Raw genomic sequence first — 18,381 nt, 5'->3', positions numbered from 1 at the left:
TATTCATAATATTTCTGTGCGATTAAGCTGGTATACCAAGTATATTCTGTGTGTCTGAATAGCATGGATGAAGCACAGTAGCTACATGATGCAACGTTTCTTACAGTTGTTGTACGCATGTATATCAGTCAAGGTTACAAATACTGTCTTGTGATCAGTCAAGTAGTCGAACACACCTAATCATAGCTTTTCTCTGAAACACTAAATCTACGCAGCTTTTCTAGTGCATAGTAATCATATACTCGAGTGTAACTGAATGCAAATTACACGTGCCCCCTCCACCCCCCCACACAAACCCTTGGGCAGGTTGCCCACAACATGGTGGGCAGATTGCCACCTGCCCACTGGTGGACCAGAAGGACAAACGGCTTTTTCCATGAATGTGGACCTGAGTGCTAGCGCCACAAAAGACATCTGGCTGTGGCGACTGACACCAAGTTTTCACTGCTAAACACGCACATGTAGTGCCAGTCGAGAGAGAAAAACAGCTGTACTGCACTCCCTCTCTGATGCCGTCGAAGGTTGTTCTCAGCATGAGAACCTTACCTCTCATAGAATATAGCCAATAACCCTTCAGAAACAGCCTCAAAATCTGAACAAAAACAACAAGTGTGGTAAACAAACGATTCTGTCTGGCGATGGCACTGCTTGTGCACGCACAGGAATGGCCAGCTCTCTTCCAGCAAACCAGACCACTTGCTATAAGACAAGGGAACCGGTGCTTTCGAAGCATGCTATGCTGACATCAATGCAGCTGTAAGCAAAGGCTTTCTCTCATAACGCATAAGACAACGAAAGCTTCGAAATCAGGTGCATTTTTAGGCTGCATTGTAATAAATTGGTTGCAGACGCCAAACTTTTCCACAATAAAATCAACATTGCCGAGGAGGTGGGACCATATATATGTAAGCGTAACGTCGCACAAGCATTACAGCGTTCCTCCATCCTAGGTGCCCGCTGACCGCTCAGCGGGGTGGCAGCATTCACAACCAGGCAGCTGTGCAGTCATGCTTTGAACATGCAGCTCCACCGTGGAAGAACATTTTCACCGTAATTCCTAAGAGAGATGAGCTTTGATGACTGACCATAGTAAAGATTTCCTTGAAAAAAAACCCAGCTGCCCTGCTATAGCAGGAAGCAATGGATTATTGTACCGTGCACAGCATTACAGTGCGTTTCAAAAGAAGGGCACAGTGCAGACAGAATTAACAGGCAACTCGAATGTGTCGTTGTTCCTGCAAAGACTAATACTGAAATAACAAATGTTACATTGTGTGGAGGATACCCGTGAATGCTGCTCTCAGCTCCTTATCGACTGGCTTCTCCACACATTGAGAGGCATATGGTGGCATTGCTTTGTGTGAAATTTGCCTAATTCGGCCAGAACAAACTGGAAGCCTGCTACCCACCCCCATGAGTGTTCGCTGCCGTTTCAAGCGAGGCCCTCCTTGGTCATTTGCTGCGCTCACTTATGGCACTCAATTTCGTGCTCTTATCTCCGAAGGCTTCTTCCTTCCTTTCCATCCCTAAAAGCCACTGCACAGCACCTTTCAGCAGCACTTAGGCCAACCCATCGTCGCCCGTAAATGTCACATAGCACACAATGCATGACCTACACAACGTCAACCATACAATATGCACAATATAGGCCATGCCAGAGCCCACTTTAACCGTCTTGCCTGGGTTCATTCTGTGCATTCTCGGGCGGCATCCCTCTAGACTGGACATCAGCAGCTACCCTCATGGAAATGCTTGCTCTCGGGCGATTCCTCAACCATGACATTTTGCTTCACCGCTTGCCAAAGTAGCACACACCACATCCACTAGTGCCACTGCTTCATGGAACTGGTTATTCAGAACGCTCTTTCCTGCTCTACACACCAAAACGTACGTTGCACTCAAATTGTGCACAAGGGGCAACCACCTTACTGCATTGCAGCTGGGAGAGCTTTTTGTTCCAATTATGGATTTCGTGCTTCTTCTCAGGTCCAGAGTGATGCTCTGGATCGCCGAGTGAAATGCGCAACTACATTCGTCCATCACTCCGCCTCCTCCTCACTGGGAGCAGCCTGTGCCCACCACCGTTGCTTTAGTGGCATGGCCATGGCCACGAAAGATGATGAGGTCTCACGAGCCATGCGACACACGAGACATGGGTTGAGCTGTCCTTTTGGTAGAATAAATTTCCTCCTCCCTTGGTCTGAATCGCTAGTTAGCTCCAGCATTGTTTCATATGTAATGCATGAAGTGTCAAAACCCTTGACGTTTCAACACTCCTAAATGCAATTTGAATGTTATTGCAGTTATTTCGGCCAAATGGGACCAACAAATTTTTGCTGATGAGAGCGCGGCTAGCTCTGGAATAAAAATGACAGTCCAGAATAGGAAAGCTCAGGCAATTAGTTCAGTCTTCGGGCAAAATAAGCTGTGTTAGAGCATACTTTAACCCCAGTAGGTCAAGTACAAACTAATCACCTTCAAAGCGCATCAAACTGAGGCTGCAGCCCTGCCCAAACTCGCGTGTATGGTTGTTGAGCCTGCATGTATGCAGCAACCAAGTCCCACGTCTGGGTCATGGTGACCCCACATGTATTGTGGTGGTCACGCCACCTAAGCCTGTCCTAAATGGGGGTTCTCCTATGGGTGTGTTGAGGTTGTTCCCCTCACCTGAGCTTGGTGCGCACCGAGTCCCAGGGCCAGAGAGAGGGCTGGAAGGCGGCCTTCTCTGCGGTGCTTGGCTGCTCATCCTCCTGGCCAAAGTCTATCTTCTGCGCCAGCTTGGTCAGGTTCTCCGACATGGAGCATGGCCTGCAATGACAGCAACACTACTCAGCACACCAGTTTGCCGCTCCACAAACAGCACAGGGTTTATTCCGCAGTGGGTGATGGACACCTTCTCTGCTCCCATGCCGGCTTGCACAGAGTGACCCTTGGGGTAGCCACTGGGCTCACTTTCCCCCACAGAGGAGAATCGTGTTGACACAGCAGGCCCTTGAAGTGCTTTCATCATGCTTCAACACTATACTCCATCTCACAAGTTATTTGCAGAACTGTGAAGGTTGTGGCGATCTGAGCCAATTAGAACAGCGTTTGCAGCAAAATGCGCTACTCTGTGCCCCTTACCCCATGACTGGTGGCTCTACGTTTGGGAAGGAACAAGCATCAGTGTACAGCTGCTAAGCACAGGATATTTGGCTGACTCGGTGGACACCATGTTTACGAATGATGGCACACCACTTTGGAGCAGGCCACCGTAGAACAGCGTTCCTGCGGACTTTCCAAATTTCACCAGCGAATGAAATGTTCGCTGCACTATCCAAACACCGTCCTGAACTACCTTTTGTAAGGATTCACCTGCTCCGCCTTCTTTGCTTTGCTTTCCTGCAATGCGTCCTCCCCAGTTACCTGCGTCATAGTCACACGAGTGCCATGGACAGCAATTGCTATGCGTGGCGTGCTGGGGGAGACAGCATTGTTGCTTCAGCTAGGGAATTCGTCACATGTAGACGTTTAGGCGTGGTGCTTCATTCTCTGCCAGTGAGGCGAGGCCTCATGAGAACATTTTCCCACGAGCTCATCCTGTCCAGCCTCGGAGCTGCTTCTCCCCTGCCCTAGCATGGGCAAACATTCGCTCGTAACCTCGCTAGTGAGTCGGACTACCTCAATTGCTTAGCATATTGTCACTGAGAAACGGTTGACGTAAGCAGGGCTGGTTTACTTGCTTTGATTAGACGCGCAAGACGTTGGAACGCGCAAGGCAGCAGGCAGCACGAGAGATGAAGAAGACGAAGCGTCTAGCCCCGAGATGGCTCAAGGCTTGCCAACTGCCAGGAAATGCAGTTTAGCCGCTCTATGGCGCCACTAGAGTAGTTAGTAGCGTAGCATTGCTCCCCCTCTCTTGAAGACACCGACTCGGTGTGGTAGCAATTGCAGGCAGGACCACAAGGGTAGTCGCACGTGTCTGGCGTGTGGTGTAGACATGCGCGAGGGGCTAGCGGGTGTGGTACGGCTTCATCCGAGCGACGTGGACAACTTCGGAGGTTGGCCGTCTAGAAGAGCGAACTGTTCCTTGGGGGAGAACTTCGTAGGTAACTTGACTGAGCTGGCGGAGCACCTCGTAGGGGCCAAAGTATCTGCATAGAAGCTTCTCAGAGCCTCCCCTCATGCGGATTGGGCTCTACACCCAGACTTGTTCGCCGGGCAGGTAACGCACATTTCGGTGGTGGAGGTTGTATAGCTGAGCGTCGTGAACTTGCTGGTGCGGATGCGCTGTCGAGCGAGTTGGCGGGCGGCCTCAGCATAACGAACAAATTGGGCAGCACCCATAACAGAGGGGGTAGCGCTAGCTGGAAGCAGCACTGCATCCAGCATGGTTGTGGCTTCGCGACCATGTACTAAACGAAATGGAGTGAAGCGTGTCGTTTCCTGGACCGCAGTATTATAGGCAAAGGTGACGTAAGAGAGTATGGCGTCCCAGTTCCGGTGGTCCGCATCGACATACATAGAAATCATGTCGGCGATCGTCTTGTTGAGCCGTTCGGTGAGGCCGTTCGTTTGAGGGTGGTAAGCGGATGTTTTGCAGTGACTGCTGCCGCTTAGGCGCATAACCTCCTGCGTAACGGCCGAGGTGAACGCTGTTCCCCTGTCAGTTAAAACAATGGTGGGTGCACCGTGACGAAGCACAATGTTTTGAATGAAAAAGTTCGCAATTTCGGATGGATGATGGATTTTTATGGCGCAAGGGCATCTATGGCCAAAGAACGCCATGGCACAAGGTATTTTTCAAATTCTCAAGGTGGGGTCGAAGACCCATTTCCCAAGCATTTCACCCTAAATAAGCCGAGCACCAGACCAGAAGAAAGCTTGTACCCATTGTATCACCGGTGGGTACCCGGCGGCACTGGGGATCGAACCCCGCACCTCCCGCATGCGAGGCGGATGCTCAACCACTTGGCCACCGCTGCGGTAGTTCGCAATTTCGTCAGCAGTACCACGGGGAAGAGCTTTAGTCTCACAGTATCGGCTGAGGTAGTCAGTGGCGACCACAATGTAGCGGTTAGCCAAAGAGGACTCCGGAAATGGGTCGCGTATGTCCATGCCAACTTGGTGGAAGGGAACCTGAGGCGGATCAATAGGCTGCAGTAGGCAGGCTGGCTTAGTCGACGGCGTCTTGCGACGCTGGTACTCGCGGCAAGTTCTTACGTAATGCTTCACAACTGCAGCAACCCTGGGCCAGTAGTACATTTCCCGTATTCGTGACAAAGTTCGACGAAAACCCAGGTGACCAGAAGATGGGTCATCATGGCACGCCTGCAGGACTTCGTCGCGAAGAGCCGTAGGCACGACGAGCAGATAAACAGCTTCCGTCAGGCTGTAATTTTTCTTATACAGGATGCCGTCGCGTAAACAGAACGACGACAGTCTGCGTGAGAAGATTCGTGGGGGAGACTGAGCGCTTCCTTACGGATACTCAATGACGGGTCGTAGCTCACTGTCGTCTCTTTGGTGTTGAATCAGAACGGGCGTGGAGATGGCGCCAAGAAAAACTGAATCGTCGTCGGGATCGGTTCGGGGGTCCTTGATAGGAGCACGAGACAAACAGTCGGCATCACTGTGCTTTCGACCAGACTTATAGACGATGGTGACATCGAATTCCTGAAGCCGAAGGCTCCAGCGTGCAAGCCGTGTCGAGAGATCTTTGTGGTTCGCCAGCCAACACAGCGAGTGGTGGTCGCTGACGACCCTGAAAGGGCGGCCATATAGGTACGGGCGAAATTTTGTTACTGCCCACACAATGGCCAGACATTCTTTCTCGGTGGTTGAATAGTTCGCCTCAGATCGTGACAAGGTGCGGCTCGCGTATACGATTATGCGTTCGAGACCATCCTGCCTCTGCACAAGGACCGCACCGAGGCCGATGTTGCTGGCGTCTGTGTGTAGTTCAGTGTCGGCTGACTCGTCGAAGTGTCCAAGGATGGGCGTACTTTGGAGACGAATGCGGAGGTCTTCAAAGGCTTGCAGTTGCTCCAGGCCTCAGAAGAATGGTTCGGAATCTTTCGTGAGTCGCGTGAGGGGCTCAGCGATCTGGGAGAAGTTCTGCACAAAATGCCGATAATAGGCGCAGAGACCCAGAAAGCGGCGCACACTGCGCTTATCGGTGGGCACAGGAAAAGCAGCCACGGCAGCAGTCTTATTGGGGTCTGGGCTAACCCCTTTAGCGCTCACGATGTGGCCCAGAAACTTCAACTCTTCGAAAGCGAAATGACACTTTTCGGGCTTCAGGGAAAGACCGGCCAACCGAATTGCTTCGAACACAGCGCGCAGGCGTCTCAGGTGCTCTTCGAACGTGTCAGAAAAGATGACAACGTCATCCAAGTACACGAGACAGGACTGCCATTTGAGATCGGCAAGAACGGTGTCCATCATCCTCTGGAAGGTTGCAGGAGCCGAGCACAGGCCGAAAGGGAGCACCCGGAATTCATACAGACCGTCCGGTGTAATAAAGGAGGTCTTTTCCCGGTCGCGTTCGTCCACCTCGATTTGCCAATAGCCGCTTCGTAAATCTAGCGATGAGAAGTACTTGGCGTGGCGCAGCCGGTCCAGGGAGTCATCAATACGCGGGAGAGGATACACATCCTTTTTAGTGACTTTGTTTAAACGTCTGTAATCAACGCAGAACCGTAGGGTTCCATCTTTCTTTGCCACTAGAACAACAGGCGATGCCCACGGGCTCATCAACGGCTGTATCACGTCGTCCTTGAGCATTTCTTGAACTTGGCGGCGAATGGCATCGCGCTTCTTCAAAGAGATGCGGTAGGGCGGCTGACATAACGGCCGTTGGTTGGCGTCAACTATAATTCGGTGCTTTGTAAGCGGTGTCTGCCTAACCGTGGAGGTCGAGGCAAAGCAATCGCAGAAAGACTGGATAACGCTTTCCAAGCAGCGTTTCTGGTTAGTTGTGAGGTTTGGGTTCACGTCAGTGTTTATGGGAGTGGTCGGTTCCTCCACTGATGCCAGGGCTCCGGACAAAGCGTGCTGTCCCGCGAATTCGCTGAGTTCCTCGAAATACGCAATAGCTGTTCTGCCAGGCAAACACTGAGGTTCACAACCAAAATTGGTCACCAAGAGTTCGGTTCGGCCCTTGTTCAGTTCAACTATTCCTCGAGCAACACAGACTTGCCGACCAAGGAGCAGCGACATGTTGGTTTCAGCGATGCCACGAATTTTGGTGCTGTTATCGCACTCTACAGTAACAAACATGCTGGATCTTGATGAGATCAAAACGTGGTCGTCACAGACGCATAACTTCGCCCTGCGTGGCTCGGTATCGTCGTTGACAGGACCTTGGGTGGAAAACGACATGATTAGCTCCTGGAGGTTGATAACGGCACCGTACTCTTGAAGGAAATCCAAACCGAGTATGAGGCCTTTGGAGCACTCGGGTAACACAGCAAAGCAACCAGGGAAAGTAACACCGCGGATCTGGATTCGCGAAGTGCAGACACCGAGTGGAGTTACCACGTGGCCACCAGCTGTCCGGATCTGCGGGCCAGACCAAGGGGTCAGAACCTTCCTCAAGACCGTGGCTAACCGTCTGCTCATTACCGAAAAATCGGCGCCGGTATCCACGAGTGCGGTAACGTCGTGGTTGTCGGCGGATACCGGAATTTCGGCGGAGGCCAGCCGGTCGCAGCGCGTTGTCGAGGTCGTCGTCGGTCGGAGCATCGCGGCGAATCGTCGGGTGGAGGCTCTTGACTCGGTCCAGTAGCGGCAGCCCTACCCCCGGAGGACGCCGTCTTCAGTTTTCCCGACGTGGGGACGTACCTCTGAACTGGCCAGAGGATGACGAGCGGCCGGGCGAAGAGAACCGCCTTGGGGATGGCGATCGGGGCTGGCGTCGCTGAGAGGTCGAAGATTGCACGTTATCAGCCAAGTACTGTTCGATATCCCGTGGTCTTTCACCGTAGCGTGGTCGAGGTGCGTCAGGTGAAAACCCCCTTAAACCCATCCTGCGGTAGGGGCAGTGGCGGAGGATGTGGCCGGGCTCTCCGCAGTGGTAACAGAGCGGCCGATTGTTTGGCGTACGCCAAACGTGCGCTTTGCTCACGGGGGGCCTGAACTCCTAAGGCACGGAGGGTGCTGTTGTGATTGGCTCCTGCAGGTATTGCACAGGAGCGATGGGGGAAAAGACTTGCATCGCTGGCCCGGGACTTCATAGCGCCTCACTGTACATCATAACGGAGGGCGCCGGATGTGGAGCTGGGGGTGGCTACACAACTCGTCGGATTTCTTCGCGGACCACGTCCATAACGGCAGCGACGCTGACCTGTAGAGCTTCAAAGCGAAGTTTCGCCAGTTCCTCACAAACAAGGCTTCTTACAAGCTCCCGAAGGTCCTCGGCGGGCAGCGACGTAGGCGTGTACTGGGACTGGGAAGCGGCTGCTACAGTAGCCTGACGTCCGTAGTGGGCGCCCCGTTCCTGTAAAGAGCGCTCGATACCCATTGCCTACTTGGTGAAGTCGGACACTGTCTGTGGCGGGTCACAGACCAGTCCGGCAAACAGCTGCTCTTTTATGCCACGCATTAAGTGGCGTACCTTCTGGGCTTCGGGCATAGCAGGGTCGGCCCGATTGAACAGTCGGGTCATGTCCTCGATGAATATTGCGACGCCCTCGTTCAGCTGCTGTGATCTCGAGCGCAGGGTGATTTCAGCTTTCTCTTTTCTTTTGCTGCTGGTAAATGTCGCTAGCAGCTCTCGACGAAAAGCCTCCCAGGTGGTAAAGGAAGCTTCGTGGTTCTCAAGCCACGTTTTGGCCGAGTCCTGCAGCACAAAGTAGACGTTGCGCAGCTTGCGCTCGCCGTCCCACTCATTGAAACCCGCCACTCGGTCAAAGCTGGCCAACCAGTCTTCGACGTCCTCGAACCTGTCCCCGTGGAACGGTGCCGGCGATCGAGGTGCGTGAAGGACAAATGGCAGGGCATTCCCGGAGTGCTGACTTGTCTGGCTAGCCGCGGTGGATGTCATGGCTCTTACCGGCGCTGTCAGTTGGCCGAACTCGGGTTGTAGGCCTCGCAGGCGGCGGCTCGCCTTGTGGACTGGTGTTGTAGCCACGCGTTGAGAGCCGACGTCAAAGGTGTCCTCGAGGTCAGCGTACATGGGCCGTTACCCCGTACCTCCACCAAATATGTCACTGAGAAACTGTTGACGTAAGCAGGGCTGGTTTACTTGCTTTAATTAGACGCGCAAGACGGAACGCGCAAGGCAGCAGGCAGCACGAGATATGAAGAAGACGAAGCGTCTAGCCCCGAGATGGCTCAAGGCTTGCCAACTGCCAGGAAATGCAGTTTAGCCGCTCTATGGCGCCACTAGAGTAGTTAGTAGCGTAGCAATATTTTGTTGGCGGGGTGGGGTCCGGCAGTTTTGAACTATGTCAGCAGTAGTTAAGCTGGGAGAACAATCATACAACCTCACATTTTTTAATAGCTGCAATAATTGTTTGAAAAAAAGTCTTATATTTGAGGGAACATCTGCTGCCTTCCTGGGCCGTGAATGGATGAGAGAGCTTTACCTTTCACGGTGCTGCAAACAACTTGTGAGATGGAGTTTAGATTGAGTGACACAGTGGGGTGCTTGTTTCTACTGCCCACCTGACGGGCAGCTACTCTAGTCCATCTTTCTCTCTCTCTCTCTAACTTTGTGTGTTGACCTGGACACTCACCTCGCCCGTTCCACAGGTTCAGCTGGCCACTCGTTTGATTATGTGGTACACTTTGGCCCTCGACAGAGGACACCAGCCACTTTTGCTAGGAGTGAAATACTGCCGACGGGGTGGATGATGGCATTCTCCACTGTGTTCCACAGGAAATGTCTTGCTATTTGTTTCTTTCCAAGTTGTTCAGTAGATGTATGAATAGGCAGTTCACCACCTGAGCCTGTGGGACTGGCGAGACACGTGTCCAGGTCGGCCCCTGAATCCAAGCCCGAGAGGTCGGGGTGCCTCTTCTTGTGTCCCATTCCTGTTCGCGCTGCGCATGACAATGCCACACCCATCTGCCCAAGCTTCTCCTGTTACCATGTTATACTGTCAATCATGCTATATTCGTAGCATGGTTCCAAGTATAAAATATGGTGTTTTCTGCAGCAAATGATTCAAGGAAATAAAAACTCTCATTATATTTGTGCAAATACAGTAATAGTGCTCTTGGTAGGCACCAATAACATGACTCATTCCACTAAAGCGTGTGAGCAGGTTACTGCCAAAACTGCAGCGTATGACATGCTAGCTTGTTTTAGAAGAGGGGGAGTGCACGAGCAGGAGTTCACTCATTACCAGATTCTTTGTTTCAAGATATATAAGGCAATGCAATGAATCACACTCTGTCATTCCTACAGACAAAATACTTGCGTTACTTAGCACTTATGAAGTGTCCCCAATTCTTTCTTGAAGTAAACAAAAAGGTAACATACTTGATTCAGCTTTTATGTGTTCCCAATTTCGCACCATACTTGGCCGTTACCTTTTGCATCCACCCTTGCAATTATGTTAGCCACTCCCCTGACCGTTAACTTGTCACTTGTGGTGTTGGACTTTGCCCTTGTACAGCCGTCCACACACTTGTCTAGAGTGCTCGAACGGCACGTTCTATTGTGCATTTATGACAATTGCCGCTGCAAGACAGGCCTGGTACAGCTTTTAAATACACAGAGGTAAACACGATCCATGGGAATCTGCGTGCACGGTAACGTCTTGTTTAGAACCCTAAGCCACTCGTAAATGACGCAAGTGTACTCCATGGTACTTCAATAGAGTGCTCTGGACATGTGTGCACGACCATACTTCCTACACTTTCAGCTGCTTTTGTGTCTGTGCTTCTCGTATCTGTGTTCTATCACGCTTCCACTCGTGCTGTATACAGCCTCCAAATTCCGTTTTCTTGTCTCTGCTTATAGCACATTCATATATGTCTATGGTTTTGTACTGCGTATTTCCCCTTACCAGTACTATATGAGCCCGCTTCTGCAGACTCGAATAATGCCGGTAAGTCTTGCAGAGCAAAACTGCATTGCATTGTCTGTACTGTATTGTAAATACATCATCAAAAAAATGAAGTGCAGGGTTGCTAACACATAATTCTGTGAAAAATGTTTAAAATCCATGATTTTTTGCAGAATTGTGGGAAGCTAGGGACCTCAAGCGTAGCCAGCTTGTCACTAAACTGAGGCATCCTTTTGGCAATGTGACCAGAATGTGCACTGTGCAGGATGGCACCACATGACCCGCAGGTCCAGGAATGTCGAAGAGAGGGGAAACCACACAGCACAAGGCAGACTGCAGCACATTCTCACAATGAACTGCCCCTGAACCAAGTAGTATCATCCACGCAGTCATTAGCTCCAACCAAGCAGTGATTATTCCTGTACGCAAACCACCCCAAGCATCAGTGCTGACACCCCCCTCCAAGATTCATGAGGTACCGAGCACTGTACTGGGAACTGTACCGGGCATGAGGTACTGTTCAGTGTTTATTGCATCAATGCTTCTGGGAGTGCGCCACACAAAGGGGCTCCTTCAGCCATGCTTTCGGCTCAGCTGTGAGCCGCCCTGGAAACAAGCTTTGGTGCACAAGTTTGGGGAGTGTGGGGACAGTTGCAAAGCAATACTGCACCCAACAAAGTATTTCTTGTCTATGCCTGTTCTCAGAGGCAGAGCAGAGTGCCAACTGGCTGATCAGCCACTCTGCTCACCTGCAATGACTCAAGTTGTGCACCTGATAAGCGAAGCACTGCTATTATATGCACTTCACACTCAGCACAGATGTAAAGCACCATGCAATTTTTCCAGCCTCAGCTCTGAAAGTGCTTTGTACTCACCTCAGCTCCCAATGCTTGCTTCACTGCAGCAAAGTTCTTCCTCAATGCTAGCGGCTCACGGAATCACGTGTACTCCCACCTGGCAACAACTATGTATTTTGTGTTCTGCTGGTTTGGTTTAGTTTATGAGGTTTAACGTCCCAAAGCGATTCAGGGTATGAGGGATGCCATTGTGAAGGGCTCAAATTAATTTTGACCACTGTGGTTCTTTAACGTGCAATGACATCACACAGTACACGGGCATCTAGCATTTCGCCTCGATCGAAATGCGACCGCTGTGATCAGGATCAAGCCCATGTCTTTCGGGTCAGCACCCGAGCACCATAACCCCTGAGCCACTGCAGCAGCCAATTCATCACTAGCATTGTCAACAGATCTCAACTTGGGATTCGAAATTCTCACCACTATATGGCTTCACTTTTGTGAGTTTTTTTACTGCTGTTTACTATGTATTTAGCATTAGTGTAAGCCTTTCCTGTTTCCAATGTAATTTGTACCTCGAAATGAATTAAATGCCACGAGGCAAAAGAGGCAGCTCTGCTGCCAACCTAGGGCAGGCTGCTGCACGCACGGGGCCCCTGCCATAGCGAGTGGTACAGAGGCACCCACTCTCTGACCCATTCAGGAGGCCTTATGGTTCTCACAAAGAGGAAAGCCCCCACGTGGACACAAAGAACTACTATCAGTGCCAGTCTAGGACACCCCTGCAGGGCTACCACATATATCACCCACACTGTGTCAGTGTTAGACCTGTGGCATCAAGCCGACATTTCCCTTAGGGGCAGCACTCACTGGACATAGACCTCCTGTCCATCATAGGTGATCTCCTGCACCTGGTACTCCTGGCAGGCCTCGACGCATACGTTGACGGCCATGCTGCCACCGCCGCCACTGCTGTTTGACATGGCTGCACCTGCATGAAGACATCCACGTGAGGCATCCGTTCACCAACTGTAGACAGTCTGGGGACCCCATTTACTTTGCCCTGCTTGGGCACAGGCATTGCCCAACAGTTGTCAAGCAACTTGCCAAAACATGGCTCTCAAGCATAGTACAGGCAGGACAAATTCAAGTTGGCCCTGCATCAACAGATTTCTGCATTCTTAACAAAGAGGCCACCCTCACACTTAGAAACGAAAGAGCACACACAGAGACTCAAGCTCACACTGGCTTGCAACTCCCAGTTTCCCTTCACACCCTCCCGGCCGTAAAAAAATGCAGTCTCTTGCATTTGTGTTGAAACTTCGGTGGATTCAGACGTCCAACCCAGGGCACCAGTTGGTCACTCCTGGCAGTTTCAAGAATGCTGTCTTGTGTGCGTACCTTGGAAGGTCATAAATTCCCCTCCACTCAAAGGTAAGTCACACACCCATTCGTTTATAATGAAATGACAAAAAAATAATCCAGCTCATTTGCCTACAAACAATGTAAGAGTATGAAACAACCCCATTTGCGACATGACTGGTATTAAATTCAACAAAATGAAGAATTCGCCGCTAGGTATAACATAAGACCAGAAAAAACTGAGAGTCTGGCTTGTGCTGAATTGCGCACTATCAGGGAACCAGTCTCCAGGACAAATAACCAGGAACCAAAACCGAGAGCTCCCTTATTAGGCAGTTGATGCAAGCGAAACGTGCGGAAGTGGTAGTCTAACTCATGCACACCAATGTAGAGCAGCGAAACTACATATTTCTTGGCAGATGCGCTGCCTATGTGCCTAGGATGCTTTTGCGTCCCAGGGACTTTTGTCACTGACAATACATAGAGGCTTAAAGGGTTAGGAATCAAAATACGACAGTGCACAATCCTTGAGCACTGGACCTACACCTGCGCACCTCAACGATGTCATAGATCCGACCATCCAATGCAGTGCTAGTATCCATTCTTGATAGCTTCATCTCAAGAAAAACTTCAACCGAAGCTGGAGACAGCAACAAGTGGCAAAAAAAGCAGCTGCGCTTGGTGAAACATGACCAGCGCTAGGCGGCAGCACTCGTGACCTGGACTCATGGCAACCACATTGCACTCACACAATACGAGACCCCTTCACGTGCATCCAGAAAGCACCCCTGCAGGACAACGGCCAGCCTTAGCAAACCCTATTGGAGCCGTAAAGCCTTATTGGAAATGCACTGTGCATAAATCCAAGTTCCCTACAGTGCCATCAGGCATTTGTATGAGTAGGAACACAAGCCACACAGCCCCGTACTCACAGCAAGGGTCATTCCATTTGTACATAATAACAAACAAAGAAAGCAATGTCATAAGCAATCTCCAGACGACAGTTCGGGCACCCAAGAATGGCTACGCAGATTTCTACACAGGCTAGGACAATCGCGGCACTAACTACCCAAATAAAAATGCCAAATAAATGAAAATTCCAGTTGTAGCTACACAGGAAGCAACAGAAGAAATGCAGAAAGGACAAACAGCAGGCGAGCACCAAATGAGTGCCTATCTGTTGAAGGATAGATGTCTAGCAAGTTTAGCAACAGTCTAGCAAGGGAACAGCAGTTCACAATTGGTAGTGAAGTGCTGCAACTGGTAAAGGAATATCTCTACTTAGGGCAGGTAGTGACCGCTGATCTGGATCATGAGAGGGAAATAACGAATAGGAATCGGGTGGAGCGCATATGGCAGTTTACCAGTATCCCTCAAGAAAAAAGTATGCAACAGCTGTATCTTACCAGTACTCACCTATGGGGCAGAAAAGTGGATCCTAACGAAAAGGGTTCAGCTCAAGTTAAGGACAACCCAGTAAGCTATGAAAAAATGATACGTGTAACATTGACTCTTGACTGGAAGCGGGCACAGTGGGTGAGGGAACAAACGTGGCTTAATGACATCCTAGTCGAAATCAAGAGGAAGAAATGGGCTTGGGCAGGGCATTTAATGCGAAGGGAAAATAAGCGCTGGTCCTTAAGGGTAACGGAGTGAATTCCAAGAGAAGGCAAGCGCAGCAGGGGGCGGCAGAAAGTTAGGTGGGCGTTTGAGATTAAGAAGTTTGCAAGAATATTGCCGCGAATATTTGCAGTGTTTGTTTTTTTTCAAATCTGCCGCCACACCCCTTTATCGCTTTGTTTATCGTGACAATATGGTGGCCACAGCTGGCAGAGGAAAGGGTTAATTGGAGAGATTCGAGAGGCTTTCATACTTCAGTGGGCGTAGTCAGGTTTCCTGGTGATCACTACATGGATGGGTGGATGGATGGATAAGGCTGCACCCTTTAAATCAGGCGGTGGCTCAAGCCACCTAGCCATGACTTATGGAATTTTACTCTTGTATTAATTTTAGCCGCCAATCAGGTAACTTTCGCTTGGTTACTTCTACCCCCTTGAAATCTACTTTCGCTTCACTGTCCTTAAGCCCCAATGCCTTGGATAAATCAGCCCCGCTGCTTTCCACTGCAGGGTGAAGCCCCTTACAGGAAAGTATCAAGTGTTCAGCCGTTTCCTCCTCCTCTCCGCACGCAACGCACAACGTGTCTATCTCATGGTACCTGAAAGGCTTCAGGCCGCCAGCGCAGAGCTTTGGCAGCAAGATGGAGCTTGCATACTGCAGAACTGCCAGCTTCATCACTCCACCACAACAACATTACAAGGTGTCCAACACAATGTGACACAACGCACTAAGAACAGTACATAAGAACTAGGTTTCACAATTTCTTTCAATTCTTCTACCACATTAGCACCAATTTGGCTTATGGTCCCATAGAACTCTTTGACGTTCTGTTTGCCATAGCTTTTTGCGCTGTTGTATAAACTGTTTGATTATGAGAGTTCAACTGCCTTGCTAATACTTTTGTCTAGTAAGGTCCAGAACACCACAAGCCTTGTTAAAAAAGGAAAGGCACCAGACGAATGCAGAACTAATAAAGTACAATACTAGGCTGGACTGCTGAATTCAAATAAACAAAAGTAACATTTCTCAGATAGGGATAGGAATTCCTTTCCCTGACTGATGTTACTTTTGTTTTTGCCACCACAGCGGGGGGGGGGGGGGGGGGGGGGGGGGGGGGGGGTGACATATTGGAAGTGGAAAGGGAGTTCATCTATCTCATTCAAGTTGTGGCTGTGGGCTGTGTTATGTTGAGCAATGAAGACAATATTAAAGTACTGCAAGCCTAAATTACTTGCACTGGCAGCAAAGATGCCATCTCACCACTCTCAACTTCTTACGCCTGCGTACCACTAGGTCAAGCTGTCCATACACAGCAAAGTATGTTTATGGTCCAGGTGGTGAAGCATTAAGAGAGCCAATGTTTAGCAGGGACATAGTTCACTAAAGCGCACATACTTAATGTGAGGGAGGCAATGGGCTGATAACTGCGGCAAAGTGAGCGGTGAGGCTGGGGCAGCTTGATGAGGGATGACGTTTAAAGGAGTACAGACACTAATTTTTTGGTTGCATGCTTTCTTTTAACGATCCCGGGACATTACTGTACATGGATCACCATGTGGTATGTATTTGCCTATGATTGCTGAATAGTTCATAATCAAATTTCTTCTCTGACATGTATTAGTTTCAACAGCTGGGCGATCGATATGTGCTCTGTGTCATCATGAAGAAGCGCACATGCTTACTGGTGCTGGCAAGGAAGAAACGTTCCTTTCAGTGAAAATTAGGAGTAAGTCTGCATGATTCCAGTTTCCTCCTTTTCTCCGCCCTGTCCTGCAGTGATGGTTTCTTCTTGAAATGCCGTACACAACAGATCTGAGCACGGAAAAGAAGTTACCAGGTGATTGAAAGAGCAGTGGATTGTGTTTGGCAGGCACCCTCGGGTCATGAAGAGTTTGTTACACTGCTCAAGAGAAGAGTCACAATGGTTGTATGTTGCCAGCGAACAGCTGCGGGGGAGAAACTCGCAGTCTGAAATCAAGACGAGAAAATGGGCGCAATCCTCTTTTGTGGCACCAGAGTGGCTTGAAAACTAGCGAAAACGTGAGAAAGTGAGGCGAAGATAGACGCTGTTTTGATAGCGTGGCCGCGGCAGGGGCTGCCGTGAGCGTTGCAGCACATGATGATGGCCGGTCCGGTTGGCGATCGGATACACCTCTCTAACGCGCGCGAGGAAAGATTTCAAAGATGAGTGCACCAGCGCTTTGTGCTGACTGTTCTCGCCTCGCGTCAATTTCTTCTTCCTTTTCCTGTGCTTCACAGACGAGCTGTCTCTCGCATATGGACGCATTCTCCCAGATGTATTCAATACCGTTGCAGGTCAAGTCCAGTCGAGTATCGTGAGGATGAAAGCGAACAAGGCGCTGCTCTGTGCACGCTCGACCCCCGAGCGAATCGGCACGGAGGCTTCGATGGAGGCGTGGGTCGCTGAGTGGACACCACTTTGTGTGGTCGCTTAGGGCACAGCACCGTGTCGCCGTTGGCCACTTGTGGCAACGGGCGGTGATCCGACACGACCGATGCTAACAACGCTGCCCGCGCGTTTTTAGACCGGCTGGCGCGAACATCACGTCAGTGCACACGTCTAGAATATCCAATCGCATGCAGATTTTTGGGGAAAACGGTCATCACAGGGAACAGTGCACCGCACAAGCTGATCTCTTCCTCCCACGAGAACAGCAGCGCTGGCGGGGAGCAGCACGCGCAGTGCACCGCCACCACCGGCGGAAAGGTTGGCCAGGCCCTGGACGTCCCACGTGCAGTGGCCGACTGGCACGGTACATGCATGAGCACCACCGAGAACAACAGACTAAAACTCACCTGAATGAAAACAGAAGCCACCAAACGCAGACGCGTCAAAATGTCAACATGATGCTGTCACGCCGCACTGCTCTATTGGTTTCATCGTTGCGTACGCGACCGCCGCCATTGGACGCCATCCACCGCCAGGAACAGATGGACGAATAACTAGAGGCGCTACAGGTAGTAGAGGCTTAGAGGCTTCTCCTTAGAGAGGGCTTTTCAATTTTTTATTTTGTCAGTGTAGGTTCTTCCTCATACACTAACGCTTTTCTTTTACGCATTTCCGCATCTTTTATGCCCAAAAACTACTACTGCTTTCTATCGGAGGTGGGGTGAAGTGGGGGGGGGGGGGGGGGGGGGAATGCAGACAAGGCCGGGTGTTTCAAACGTAGTCTGGTACATTAATAAGGTAGAACTTTGGGCTTGTTGATGCATCACTTTTGAAAAAGACAGCGCATGAAGACAGGACACAGCAGAGACAACTGCAGGTTTATTTGAAATCCACACTAATGGAAAACAGTGCGCATGCTCAGCCACACAGCAACAAACGGAAAGATTAGGACGCCGATACAGTTATCATGAAAACTTCACATGTACAAAAATTCAGAGCCCCAGAAAAATGGTAGCAGCAAACACCCCCTTTGATCTTAAACTTTCAGCACGAAGAAAAAAAATTTACTTTGAATTGAGGAAACAAAATTCTTTATGCAGGAAGAATTCGAAAGGTACGTGTACAGCGCCGCTTGTCCAACCCTCCGAACGTCGCAGGGTCTCCGCGCGCTAACCATCACACGAAATATAATTGG

The 18,381-nt window shown here is 50.4% G+C and overlaps 1 protein-coding gene across 1 annotated transcript in view; it reads right to left on the bottom strand.

Annotated features, from left to right (window-relative positions):
• MED17 (mediator complex subunit 17) overlaps positions 1-17,726 on the bottom strand; it is an 87,386-nt gene extending 69,660 nt beyond the window's left edge. The window contains exons 1-3 of the mRNA XM_077664635.1: positions 17,594-17,726; positions 12,665-12,785; positions 2,668-2,808 (exon numbers count right to left, since the gene is read on the bottom strand). Of these exons, the coding sequence (XP_077520761.1) occupies positions 2,668-2,808; positions 12,665-12,777 (254 nt within the window). The 5' untranslated portion in view covers positions 12,778-12,785; positions 17,594-17,726. The remainder of the gene's footprint in view (positions 1-2,667; positions 2,809-12,664; positions 12,786-17,593) is intronic.
• Positions 17,727-18,381: the final 655 nt, after the last annotated feature.

This window comes from Amblyomma americanum, chromosome 5, assembly GCF_052857255.1.
Source record: "Amblyomma americanum isolate KBUSLIRL-KWMA chromosome 5, ASM5285725v1, whole genome shotgun sequence".
Lineage (NCBI taxonomy): Eukaryota > Metazoa > Arthropoda > Arachnida > Ixodida > Ixodidae > Amblyomma > Amblyomma americanum.
The sequence above is the reverse complement of the archived record's forward strand: the minus strand, read 5'-3'. Positions and strand labels throughout refer to the sequence as shown.